This window comes from Xyrauchen texanus, chromosome 21 (genome assembly GCF_025860055.1).
Source record: "Xyrauchen texanus isolate HMW12.3.18 chromosome 21, RBS_HiC_50CHRs, whole genome shotgun sequence".
Taxonomy (NCBI): domain Eukaryota; kingdom Metazoa; phylum Chordata; class Actinopteri; order Cypriniformes; family Catostomidae; genus Xyrauchen; species Xyrauchen texanus.
In genome coordinates this window covers 29,149,462-29,164,136 of record NC_068296.1, presented here as the reverse complement: position 1 = coordinate 29,164,136, position 14,675 = coordinate 29,149,462, and the positions used below count along the sequence as shown (strand labels likewise).

General features: G+C 40.6%; 1 protein-coding gene across 2 annotated transcripts in view; it reads right to left on the bottom strand.

Moving 5' to 3' along the window:
• The window catches only part of LOC127661558 (protein FAM107B-like), a 35,274-nt gene that overhangs the window by 9,172 nt on the left and 11,427 nt on the right, over window positions 1–14,675 (bottom strand). Inside the window, exons 1-2 of one of the 2 annotated variants that reach the window (XM_052152317.1) lie at window positions 5,146–5,305; window positions 3,451–3,628 (exon numbers count right to left, since the gene is read on the bottom strand). In XM_052152317.1, the coding sequence (XP_052008277.1) occupies window positions 3,451–3,628; window positions 5,146–5,188 (221 nt within the window). In that variant the 5' untranslated portion in view covers window positions 5,189–5,305. Of the gene's footprint in view, window positions 1–3,450; window positions 3,629–5,145; window positions 5,306–14,675 lie in introns of those variants that run through there. The other variant, XM_052152318.1, reaches the window with a different exon arrangement.

The following is a 14,675-nucleotide window of genomic DNA, read 5'->3' as shown; positions in this document are numbered from 1 at the left end:
TATCCGATGTATAAGCAGACTCTGATAGTTGACTTATTGAAAATGTATTCACATCCCGAGGTGTGAAGGCCGAATCACAAGTGTGAATTGGTTTAAAAAGATCAGTGGTCCAACGGTCATTGCTGTCTAAAATGTATAACTTACCTATAATGTTTTTGGGATTAACAGCAGGAATTTTGGAACGAAAATGTTTTTATTCTGTATTACATCAATACTTAAACTATTTCATCTAAGCAAAGCAGAGATTATGGCAGATGAAAAAGGTTTTGTTCATGACAGTTAAACATTGATGTGTTCACAATGTGCAGCCGCCGGCAGTGAAAACACGATACGAATTCAGAGTCCCGATCGTTACCATGTTTTTGTAAAAGTAACAAAAATCTTGTTAAAAACACAGTCAAACAATTTTATTAAACTAAAATATTTTCCAGGAAAAATTATTATATTCCAGGATATTTAGGTAACTTTTTTCATTTTCCTTGACTGCAAAACTGCATTGCAAAATTTCAGGTTTTCCAGGACGTGTGGGAACCTTGAAATAAGACTGATGGTTTGACGTTATCATTTCAACAGAGAGGGGCTTTGGCATTCCTGAAGATTTTTCTACCTTGGTAATTCAATGAATGCCGTCACTGATTATATAACAGTACCGTCTGCAGGAACACATTGGTCCCTGAGAAACTGTTAGTTTGTCCCTACTTCCCTCTGGTTACTCATCACAATCAGCTGGACAAAATAACTAAGATGTGAGAAACAGACTGAGACATAAAAAGAAAGAAAAGGCAAGAAAGATTCAGGCCTTGATTATATATTTTAAAAGCCTCCGAGTCCACCCCTGCCCTCCAGACTCAATGCATTATCTAATACAGTATATGATGCAATGGACTATATATAGTCTGACTTCCATCACTCAATGTTCTTCACCTTCTGCCCTGGACATAGAAGCAATTTCATAACATTTTCAGTGTACAGACACTTTGTGTTCTAGTAAACAGCAGGGTGGGCAGACAGAAGGTGGGCGAGAGAGGGAGAAAGAAAGAGAAAGGGAGGGTTGGTGGGAAGTCTTTGGGATGCTGTAATCCTTCTTATGTAACTCTACATCTATCAGCATCTCTCCCAGCACCACAGCTGGAAATAATCCCATTAAGATTATGGAAATGTTCCCTTTCTTTAAAAACCAAAACAAGCACTTGCACTCATAATTTCCACTCCCTATCTAGTATGAGTCAGTGACGTCTTAACGAAAACACAAAACACGTGTTTTCAAATAGGTTTCTTTTTTTGTAATTAAATTTTTTCCTTAAATCTAATAAAGAAAAGAAAACATGTATACATTATATTCATATATACAGTATAACAGTTTATACAATCAACATGTAATCCCCACAACCCCCTCTCCCCAATCCCCACAAAAAACAACCCTGTGGTGGTCACACACACACACACACATGTTGTGTTTCCATGTTTTATGGGGACTTTCCATAGACATAATGGTTTTTATACTGTACAAACTTTATATTCTATCCCCTAAACCTAACCCTACCCCTAAACCTAACCCTCACAGAAAACTTTCTGCATTTTTACACTTTCAAAAAACATAATTTAGTATGATTTATAAGCTGTTTTCCTCATGGGGACCGACAAAATGTCCCCACAAGGTCAAAAATTTCGGGTTTTACTATCCTTATGGGGACATTTGGTCCCCACAAAGTGATAAATACACGCTCACACACACACACACACACACACACACACACACACACACACACACACACACACACACACACACACACACACACACACACACACACACGTAAATATTTACTTGAAGAATTTTAGCATAAAACCATCCACACTTCACTTTTAATGAATTCACGTATAAATGAAATTCAAACAGTCTTTATATGGTGGAATTTAAATACCATAGAAGCTAAACCAGTATGAAATATCACCCAGGAGCAAACACCAACATTTGTACAAATTGAACGTGCAATTTAGTACTTACATTTGGACAGATCATTTTAGATTAGTAAATTATTGGTGACTTAGGATAACATTCTGCCTATTATCTCCTTTTGTGTTCCACTGAAGTTATAGTCATACAGGTTTGGAACAACATGAGGGTGAGTAAATGATGACAGAATTATGATTTCTTTTTGGGTAAATTTGACCCTTTTCTGTGTCCCCTGCACTGAACTGCAGGGGACACATTCATCTCTTCATGTTCAACTAATAACAGCTGAAGTAGGAGGTGAGAGTAACTTGACAGCAGTTTATATAATCATCTTGGTAACTGACTTTTATGACTTTTACTGTGACTTATCCATTCTTACTCACATTAATGCTGCAAGAACAAAATTTACCTCCAATGGATCTTCCTAATAACTTCCAAATGAAAAAAAAAAAGGTTTACATAAGAGTATGTGTCCTTCCTTGCTGACACTATTCATAACAACCACTACCAATGAGAGCAAAACAAAAAAAGAGAAGGCTAGAACGAATGACTCAAACTTATTGTTTCCAGTGCATTTTTCCTGGCCTCCGTCTACCTAGATACAGCACACAAACACAGACAGATCTGACAGGAAGAAATCGTTCATCTTACCCAGAAAGTCCTCAGGGTAGCATCAACTTTCAAACTGACTCTTACTTTTCAAGAACACATTTGTTTAATATGCAACAGTGGAACAGATGAAATTGATCTTTGTGGCACATAAGGAAGACATCTAGGCATTTACTTCATGGATCTGTAATACTTGATTCTGATTGGTCAAATCGCAGCATTCCGCGGTTAAATATTTTCTATAATGACTGCTAAACTTTTTCAAGGCAACCGATTACCTACACAGCTGTGCTAGTTTTATCTAATACTACTGTATATCACCCCATATTCTCTAACTTCAAACACAATACAATTATTTCAATTCAAATCAATATTTCAAGTGCATTTATCTGTTTTGTAGTAGTGTAATAACATGAATAATGTACATGCAAAAGTAATCCCCCTTCAGGTTGAAACAAGACCAACCCTGGCTTTTAAGTCCTCCACATAAAGTTTAGATATGGTCACATCACTCACATTGCCTCACAGCATGTTCTGAACAAAGTGTTTTGCCAAGACTCATCACTGCAGTGGTGATGATAATGATGCACATATGCATGTGAGAGGAGGAAACAAGATTGCAGTAGGGTGGGGGCGAAGCAAAAAAAAAGGATGTATTTCACAAATGAGAGCCAAGATGCAATGAGGGAAGAGGTACAAGAAAGGAGATGTCCAAATCATCATTCACTTTCATTGCATGTTTTTTCCATACAATGAAAGTGAATGTGCCTGATGCCAACACTCTGTTCAACATCTCCTCTTGTGTTCCATGGAAGAAAGTTAAGTCCATACAGCTTTGGAACAACATGACAGTGAGTAAATTATGAGAGAACTTTAAGTTGCATCACCTTTTCTGGTTCATGAGGAGCTCTCTGTGCAAATCCTGATGATTTCTAGAAGTCTTCACCGGGTTGATGAGTTTCTGGGGTTTAATGAGTTCTTCACTGTCACCATCCATATAGTCCGGCTCGGCCATTATGCTCCGCACACGGGACAATCTTTCTGGTACTTCTGCCTGGTCCAGAACTGCCATAGAGAGAGAGAGAGAGAGAGAGAGAGAGAGAGAGAGAGAGAGAGAGAGAGAGAGAGAGAGAGAGAGAGAGAGAGAGAGACTTAAAATTCTCCATCTATTATAGGTTCTATTAAGGGTCAGAAATTAATGGGGGTTCATGGCAAAAATGCCCCCACAATTCAAAATGCAGGGGTAAAAAATGCCCACGTAATGGATTATGTTGAAACATGAAACAAGTTGAACAAATCTTGAAAATTTGTATTAATGAATTGATTAAATTGAAGTAAATGGATGAGACAAATATGCCCTCATAAATGAAAAAAAAAAAAAAATGCCCCTGAAAATTAAATCCAGGGGTAAATATTGCTCCTTAATAAAAACGTCCAAGAGTTGATGCACTCAGTGTAGGGATCAGATGAAAAATGTGGCCATTTATTCTTTCATGAAAGTTACAGTAACTGATCTGATGAATAAGGAACTGTATTAAAACTGTATACATACAGACTGCAATCATGACAAAAACATGACATAAACATCATAACAACAAATCAATCAACACTTCAGTGTTTACGGAGCATTTGCTAGTGACATAATTAGTCACACTCCATATAAACATTATAAGATCAATATGGCATGTGAAAAGAATAAGTCAAGAGTTTGACAAGAGTATTTACATGTAATCTAATAAAAAAAAAAATCTACCTGTATAATCTGTAATAAAAATATAAAGCAATAAAATAATAATCAAATCCATACTTATGCTTTCACCGAAACTTGGATATCAGGAAATGAATAAAGCCCTTCTCATCTGTTTATCTTATCATTTATTATCATATAATTAAACAGACGATGAATGATGAATCCATGTGGCTACTATCTCACATTGTTCTCTGTTTACAGGCATATAGATACTAATTTTAAACTAACAAAACAAACAAGCATGTAACATTTAGCATGCAGCTTTGTGCCCATTACAATCCTGAATCAACTTTATAAATGATTTGTAGAATATATTTGATAAATAGCAATTAATGACACTTTACATCAGTGCACATGTCACACATATTGCATATTTCTACTGTATAATTAATTACTATAGTGGGAACAATATATATATAAAAAACATATATTTGTAATTATGAGCTTCAAACCATCAAGTACAAGTGCACACAACTCAGTACTTGGGTAGTTGACATAGAATTTCAAACATAATTTCAAACAGCATTTTTCACTTGCATTTTTATATTATATATTACATACATTATTGAGACTCCATGTGAAATATTAGCACTTTTTAAACAAACAAAAATCATTCACACCAAAAGGCTACTTAAATTAATCGCAAAACAGCTAAAAAGGCAATAGAAAATGGTAGAATTTGTGACCAGTTACAACATCTAAAACTAACAATTTCCCTTATACATATAAACAGCCTACAGAATTTAACCTACAATTTTGATGATGGGGAAAAAAAGTGCATATCCATTTTATTTATCAACTACCCACATGCATTTGATGCCCAAAATCTCACCTGGAAGGATTGGAAACACAGGGTATCTGAACATGGTAGTCATCTTTGCGAATGAGTGTGGTGAACACCGTACTTTCCTCAGTTAAACAGATGAATCTCTCAGCTCTGTATCTCTGCGACTGAACGCAGCACTCTATAAACAGCACACTTTTCTTCTGACTCCGCCTGAATGCCTTTATTACCAAACATAGCCCAACCAATCCTGACAGAGCAACTTCCTCAAACATCCCGGTTAACCTTTTATCACATTATAAACAATAGAGTCCTGCCTCTAATACACATCAAAACACAGTGAACACTCCCAAAGAGAAATTCACACAGGTATTCTTCCAAATATGGGGGAAACTTTGGATATTGTCCCAGGAAGGAAAATATTAATCTTTGAGGGGCTACAGAAATGTATTCAGAGTGCTTCTACATTAAGTGTACAGAATGCAACGTTTCAGAGTGTTCATAAATCCACACGAAAGAATGTAGCATTAATGTGCCTTATTGTTTTTATAGCCCTCTAAAATTAGACAACATCATTCGTTGAGAGAACACAAAGTTGAAATGCTTAGATGAAGCCAAGTTAAAAGGTTATCTCACATACACTCATTATTATAGAAAGGATATCATACTGCATTTAAATTCAAGCATGACATTTAAGCATATATCAATAGGTTACTCACGTAACCCCTGTTCTCTGAAACATCTTGTGTTCGTGATCCACCTATGGGAAGCGCATCCGTACCTGACCTCGGCAGAAGCATCCTATTGCACCAAGTCTGGCTAGACAGACAGGAGCGCGTGACCCATGCTTGGTAAGGACCCACCCCCTTACCTAAGAGCATATAACGACCTGCACACGCTGCTGCTCCTCAGTAAGTATATTCACTTCTCGTGCAGCCAGCGGGGCAAGCTTGGTGGATCTCTCCACTCGATGTTTCAGAGAACCAGCATTACGGGAGTAACCTATTGTTCTCATTCATCATCTCGTGTTCGAGCTCCACCTATGGGAGACATCGACAGCTCCCCGATTGCACAATACACAGTGAGGTCCTGCAAGCCAGTAAAGGGAACGGTTGAAGTGGAGGGATAAAACCCACTTCGTGAATGCCCTCATTCGCAGAAGGCCCAAAGGCAAAACCTGAATAGCTGATGCCATAAGACCCTGTAATCGGAGACATGTGTGATATGGCAATTTCGTCCCCTCCTTGAATTGTGAAAGACAATTAATTAGAGAGCGAACGCATTCTTGTGAATGGTGTGTGTGCATGGAGATTGAATTCAGCTCCAGACCCAGGAATATAAAACTCTGGGCAGGTGTAAAATTGCTCTTGTTCACATTCACTCTGAAACCGAGTGATGTGATGTGCATGAGCACACAGCGAGTGTCTTGCACCACTTTCTCCTTGGAATTGGCTATGATTAACCAATCGTCTATGTATGTTAGGATCCTTAGACCTGTTATTCTCAGCGGCGCTAAGCCCACGACCGCACATAGACAGAACACCCTCGGACTCAGAGAGAGGCCGAAAGGGAGGACTGTGAAGTCGTAGCATATGCCCTGATAGGCAAAACGAAGAAATTTCCTGTGCGGGGGTGCAGATGCTGATGTGGAAAAAAGCATCTTTCAGATCGACTGATGTGAACAAGTTGTTCTGATGAATTGAGCATGCGAGTGTGCCGTGTGTTAACATTCTGAAATTGTATTTCCTCAAATGTTTGTTTAACACTCTGAGATCCATAATACGACAGAGAGAGCCGTCCTTCTTTGGAACTAGGAAATAACGGAGTAAAACCTCTGATTGCATTGCTCTAGGGGTACTACGTGAATCGCCCCCCTTCGCGAGGAGGGAGGAGATTTCTTCTTTCCGAATGTGAGCAGCGCTCTTCTCTGTGTGAGAAAAGATAACGCTGCCGAAAAGGCAGGGGTTTCCTGGCAAACTGGAGTCTGTACCCGTTCATTATGGTTCGAATCACCCACTCGGGAGCCGACACAGCCTGCCAAGCTGTTGTGTGACACGCAAGTGACCCCACATGAGCCGGGGAAGCGCCTGCCCGGTGCCGCTTTCCTAGGAAGGCATAATTTAAGCCTTTTTCTTATCATCGCAAAGCTGTTTAAAACGACGGCAGGGCCAAAGAGAGCCTGGCCAGGCTCTATAGGGGCACCCGCAATGCGCTGCTTCTCACTGTCAGGGAGGCCTGACAGATTAAGCCAAAGCGCACGTTCTCAGGCCACTGAGAAAGCCAGAGCGCCCGCAGGCTTGGACGGCCTGACGGGCATTACGGAGAACAAGGTCATTGACTGTGACAATCTCCTTCCACAGAGAGGGTGCGGGGGGGTCCCTTTCTCTAGTTGCTGCCCCATGTCGACCAGGAGTTCAGCATGGTATGCAGAGAGAAGGGAGGAGACGTTGAGGGCCCTGACAGCCAAGGCAGAGGCTTTGAAAGAGGTCTGGTGTATGGAGGCAGAAAATCGGTCCATTTTGTTGAAGAGAACAGGGTTGGGGGGGCAAGTAGGCCACCTTGAGAGGGATTAAGGTATCTGGCGTTAGAGGGCTCGATGGCGGGGGGGGGGGGTCACCCATGCCAATGGCCATCATATCCTTCACTTCGAGGCCCGCGAGACCATGTTTGAGGTGGACCGGATCCCCCAAAAAATACCTCATATGCTTAGCACATGCAGGGAGGACGGGGAGAATTTGTTTTCTCGGGCCAGAGGGGGGGTCTCAGGAGTTTCCTGTCGTACACATCCCTCTCTTGGTCAGTGGCACTTTGTAGGTCTGGCCATTCAATATTGAGGGCTGGCCGCTCGCTCACAAACCTCGATGAAAACGGATTGGGGGAGGGCCGTGGGGGCGTTAGCCTGCGGATTCATGGAAGACGGGATGGACTCCTCGTACTCCGAACCCTCGAGAAGGCCCGCATCGTCTTAGTCAGTAGAACCAGCCGGCTCATTGGCAAACGAGGGGTCCCCTGAGAGAATGACCTCAGGAAATGCCGGGTTATTTTGATTGGCCCAGCTAAGAGAAGCTGCACCCCGGGAGGGACCCAGGAGCGTGTTGTCTTCACCGTTTCCCCCATCAGAGTTGGAGACTTCGACGTCGGTGCTCTAGGTAGCAGTTTTTTAGGCAGCACCAGGCAGTGGCTACAGTTTTACGGAAATTCTAGAGCCTCCGCGTGTTTGAGACCCATGCACACGACACAGAAAGGATGAGAGTCTCTGGCTGCGATGAGGGCACCGCACGCGGCCGGGCAGGGACGCGATAGGATGATCCCGGAGGAAGCCGTATGTTTGGAAAAATGACATATTAGGGTGAAACTCCGTAAAATCCGTGTCAAATTCCAACCGAGCTGAGAGAAAAACAGCGGTCAAGAGAAGCGAATGTCAAGGGAGCAGGAGGAGCAGCAGTGCGTGCAGGTCATTTTATGTTCTTAGGTAAGGGGATGGGTCCTTAACGAGCATAGGTCATGTTCTTCAAGTCAAGTCAAGTGGTTTTTATTGTTGTATACCATATACAGTTAGTACAGTACACAGCAAAACGAGACAACGTTCCTCCAGGACCATGGTGCTACATAAAAACAACAAAGGACCAACACAGGACCACATGAGACTACACAACGAAATAAAATACCTATATATACCTATATAAAGTGCACGTGCAAACATGTGCAAACATGTGCAAAAAGTACGGGACAGTACAACACATTTCTGACAATGAACATTTACATTTACATTTATGCATTTGGCAGACGCTTTTATCCAAAGCGACTTACAGAGCCTTATTACAGGGACAATCCCCCCGGAGCAACCTGGAGTTAAGTGCCTTGCTCAAGGACACAATGGTGGTGGCTGTGGGGATCGAACCAGTGATCTTCTGATTACCAGTTTACCAGTTATGTGGTTTAGACCACTACACCACCACCACTCAGGACAATAGACACAGTGCAGCGCCGACCAGTACACAGTAGTGCAAAAAGATGACAGTTTCTAAAAACGTAAACATAACATACTATGAGATAATGTTCTATGCACATAGCAGTTATTGAGGTAGCAGACAGTTATAAAGTGACAGTAATTAAAGTGCAACTCAGGACACGTGTGTGTGTCAAACCAGTCTCTGAGTATTGAGGAGTCTGATGGCTTGGGGGAAGAAGCTGTTACACAGTCTGGCCGTGAGGGCCCGAATGCTTCGGTACCTCTTGCCAGACGGCAGGAGGATAAATAGTTTGTGAGAGGGGTGAGTGGGGTCGTCCACAATGCTGGTTGCTTTGCGGATACAGTGTTTTTTGTAAATGTCTTTGATGGAGGGAAGAGAGACCCCAATAATCTTCTCAGCTGTCCTCACTATCCTCTGCAGGGATTTGCGGTCCGAAACGGTGCAAGTCCCAAACCAGGCAGTGATGCAGCTGCTCAGGATGCTCTCAATAGTCCCTCTATAGAATGTAGTGAGGATGGGGGGTGGGAGATGTGCTTTCCTCAGCCTTCGAAGAAAGTAGAGACGCTGCTGGGCTTTCTTCTGTCTATCTAGCCAGACTTGGTGCAATAGGATGCTTCTGCAGAGGTCAGGTATGGATGTCCTTCCCATAGGTGGATCTCGAACACAAGATGATGAAAGAGAACCTGCTGCCCGCATGCAGTAAACATAAGCCCTGCAATTCGCTTGATGACCGCTAGAGGCCGGCAACAACAACAATTTTATTTCCATGAACTATACAGTACAGTCTCTAACATTTCTATAAACAAACTTAATCAACCACGCACTATTATTATGTGAACTGAACCCAATTAAACCTCCTGTCTCAGTATTAACAACATTCCAAGCATGGTTTACTTTCACATAATTCTCTACACAGGGAACCCTCCTGGAAAGTGTGTTTAATAAAAAAGCGCATTTCCAGCTTTTAATTACAGAGCTGCACTTTTCAACCTCGTGTAGGGCACTGACGTCTCTATGGTGACTACCACAATGCTAAACATACAGGCGTCTCCAAGGTCAAGTATTAACACACTAGCACTTCCAAGTCATTTCAATGTACTTTCAGAATGATTCAGCATAGAACTACCTCTTTTATTTTGCCACTAAAACATGAGAGCATTTCTTTGCACTTGTGTAAGCCTATATGTTTGTGCATGCTTGTAAAATGTTTAGCCACTCACTCATTTAGCAGGTTTGAACGAATTAGGCAGGCATCTGTTTGCCAGTCCTTGGTTTGTTTCCATGTTCCACCTTAAAGACATATACATTGTGTGGACTTCTCATCATTTAATGCATAATTAATTTGTGTGATCATGCACTTCAGACAAATTTGTATTAAAGGAATATTCAAAACAGGTTAAGCTCAAATCGACAGCATTTTGGCATAATGCTGATTACCACAAAAAAGAAATTCTGTGACAAAAATGTAGGTTACAGTGTGGCACTTACAATGGAAATTAATGGGGCCAATTCATAAACGTTAAAATACTCACTGTTTCAAAAGTGTAGCCACAAGACGTAAACAAAATGCGATTAGCATCGGCCGATAAATTTCCCCTTTTGGCCGATTTTTTTCTTAGGGATGCAAGGGCGCTGAGAATCGCATGCTTGCATGTAGGCGACATTTATCCCTCTCGGGAGGCTTGATTAGCCTAATACGGGACCGGGTGTGTAGGATCACGACCCGGCCCCGCCCTCCGCCCCACAATAAACTTCTGCAAATGTGTAAATGATTTGCGTTTGTGGCATAAATATTTTCCAGAAATGATCTGATATACACGGTTTCGTCTTCCCTTTATTGCGCTCACACCTTTGGCATGAATTTCACACAGAAAAGAGTTTTGCTAGCGTGAGGGGGAAGGTTGTCCTTCCTACACACTTTCATTGCTGCATAAAAGAAAGTCTAACATTACATTTGAATTCAGAATTGACAACCCATTTTACTTCCATAATGGGACACATTTCTGAGTGAAACATGCTATTCAACAGCAATAATGAAGAAACAATGTAAAGTGGAACTTGATTTTATCCATCAGGAACTGTTGGGATCATGAAAAGTGGTCTCTCTCTCTGACAGGTGGTCGGAGGGGAGGGGTCGATAAATAAGAGATCTTGGCTGACGAATAGTTTATGATAAGGCCAAGAACATGTATTAATAAAGTAAATAGGGTTAACATTAATTTAATGTTAAATAAACACCACTCCCTATTAACAACAGCCAGAGAATGCTCACATAAGGATGCTACCCAGACCATTTGTATATGAAATTAGGGTTTATGTAGTTAGTTCATGAATTGTGAGATTTTTTCTAAAAGCATGTGGCTATTGCTTTATAAACACCAAAAATCACATTGAAACATGACCCCAATAACATGATCAGGAATGTCAGTGCATGTTTCTACACAAAGTGCTTTAAGAAGCTATTGCCTCCATACAGCCCAATACATTATTGTTGGTCATTCTACAACATACAATATAAAAGGACAGACCAGAGTTTGTGCAAACCCAATCAATCACCCTCGCGCCCCCCAATACACAAGCCCATACACACGCACACAGAAACCTTGGGCAAAGACATGGGACTACAATAACAGGATACAGACGCAAACCCTGAAAAATCCCTAACAATTGTGGTCACATTTTATAACATAGGGTATCTGTGTGATTCATGCACTGTCTGGGACATGTGCGCACGTACATACGCACGCATGCACACACAAGGAGGATGCCACTTCTTTGTTCCCCTGTTTTGAACCTCTCATTAGGCATAGAGACATGGAGGGAGGAAGGGAGCAGCTGGTAGTCTATTGCACCATCTGACCCTCATTGGGCACAGTTTAACCCAGTAGGGGGGTATATTAGTCCCTCCCAATCCAAAAACCTTTTCATTAGCACAGTACTGCTGTCACTTTCACCTATTCGTTATACTGCATTTACATCTACTGAATTTATACAACTTCATCCATCAAAATCTTTACACCCTTTCCTAAGAGCAATCTCAACTCAAACCTTATTGGCGAACCACCCTTTACTTCCCGCAATAAAAGCACTGAGCACCATCCCCCACCCCACTTTCCACCCCGCCAGTCCTATAGACCGCAGAGGTATCAGTTCGTATCAACTTTCCTCTCTAGATGATTTGTTTCAACCACTCATTTTATCATGAACCATCTGTTTTCCCTTCACCACCATTGATGATTTACAGAGCTGAAACTGGTCTTAAACCTTAAAAAACTATATTCCAGGATATTCACAGCAAAAAATTTTGACTGATACCTCAGCTTATAAAAGAAAAATGTGTTGATAGTTATTCACGTGCAATTGAAATCTATGGGACAAGCGTACAATGGTTGCCCAATTTACTTCCACTGTTTTTTTTTTTGCTTGTTTGATTTAACAAATTGAGGGATGAGTCGATTTTATTTTCTGTGGTAATTGATACCACAGAATGCCACAGATGTCCATTGAGCTTAAATTGTGTTTAACCAGGAATATTCCTTTAAATGTTTAGTTCACCTAAAAATTATTTTTTACTCACCCTCAAGCCATCCTAGTTGTATATGTCTTTTTTTTCAGCAAAACACAATCGTAGTAATATTAAAAAATATCCTGGCTCTTCCCAGCTTTATAATGGGATTGAATGGTACCTTAGATTTTGATTATAGTTTATAAAGTTATAAGTATGGATATTTTTCTTACAAAAATGCATCGCTTCAGAAGGCCTTTATTAGCCCCCTGGAGATGTATGGATTACTTTTTGATGGATGAAAGGTGCTTTTTTGGGCTTCAAAATCTAAGGTACCATTCACTCCCATTATAAAGCTTGGAAGATCCATGATATTTTTTAATATAACTCTGATTATGTTTGGCTGAAAGAAGAAAGTCATATACAACTAGGTTGGCTTGAGGGTGAGTAAATGATGGGATAATTTTCATTTTTGGGTGAACTAACCCTTTAAATATGTACTTCAGATATACATACACTCAGTGGTGATTTCGTCAGGGCCAACAAAGCCTTCTCTGCTGGCGTAACATGCCTAATAAATAATACTTTCATTCTCATTTAACTTTTTGCCTACATATTTCCAATCACTTTCCACTCCTAATTCATCTACAAACAAATAACAAAAAACAAAAATGTTATCCAATCCGAAGTTATTCCTCGATGCTTACAAGCAAAGCGTGACAGCTGTTTCACAAATTGCATAACCGACGCCATGCTCCTTAGCCGAAGCAGCACGTGAATTTGAGCTCCAACCCGTCAGGCCTTCAGAATTTCCACAGAATCCCTCAACAGTGCAAGTTAATAGGCATCTAAAGTCAGATTGTCAGATTCATCAGCCAATCAGTTTGATTTATTTGTTCTTGTGGGTGTGGTCTTTAGGATATATCCCGGTCGAGGCCTTCTAGCTGGCCTTTGAGTGACACAACCACGCTTTAAGTGATGTACGTAATTTGAAAGCAAAGATATATCTGGCACTAACAACCATCCATGCGATTATCTAATCAGCGTATTATGTGGCAGCAGTTGAGTGCATAAAATCATGCACATATGGGTCAGGAGCTTCATTTAATGTTCACATCAACCATCAGAATGTGGAAAAATGTGATCTCAGTAATTTGGACCACGGCATGATTGTTGGTGCCAGATGGGCTGGTTTAAGTATTTCTGTAACTGCTGATCTCTTGGAATTTTCACACACAACAGTCTCTAGAATTTACTCAGAATGGTGCCAATAACAAAAAACATCCAGTGAGTGGCAGTTCTGTGGATGGAAACGCCTTGTTGATTAGAAGGCCAGACCGGTTTGAACTGACAAAGTTCACAGTACACTGAATCAGGAAAATAGTAGCTCTCTGACTCTCTAACAATAGGATTGAATACTAAAAGCCTGTCTATTGTCCATAAAATTAAAACAAGTCACATGTACAAAGTACAGCTCATTAGAACAACAAATAACAATAAAAACTGATTCAGCCCATATGCTAACACAGAGGAAAACACCAACACAGTGCTCCCACTCATGCCATCTGTAACAATGTGGACCCACCTGGGCATTGCATTGGGGATTGTGTTTGAGTCTCTGCTCCAGTGGAGAGGAGAACTGATATACTCAAATAAACACTCGAATCAGGTCAAACAGAGAAAAGTGCATCTGGACTGACAGACTCTCACTTTGTTTGGAACTAATAAAATTTGATAGAATCACTGACTTTACCTTGTGCTGCTCTCAGCACAAAGTGGATGTCGAAAATAGTGGTCGACTGATATGGCCTTTTAAATGGCCAATGCGGATACCCAGAGAGCAGGGAGCAGAGATACAATGCTGCTATATCACAAAATTTAACATAGCAAATAACATAAACATAAAATAAAAAATAATAAACTCTTATTTAGCACTATTTTTACTCAATTTAACAACATTTTGTAAAAAAAAAAAAAAAAAAATTAGATTGTATTTTAAATGATAGATAGCAGTTTCTTCTGATTTCTGTTTAGTCATCAAATTTTTTTTTTATTTGCACATGAAGAAATTGTTAATATATTATTTAGAAGAAATGACA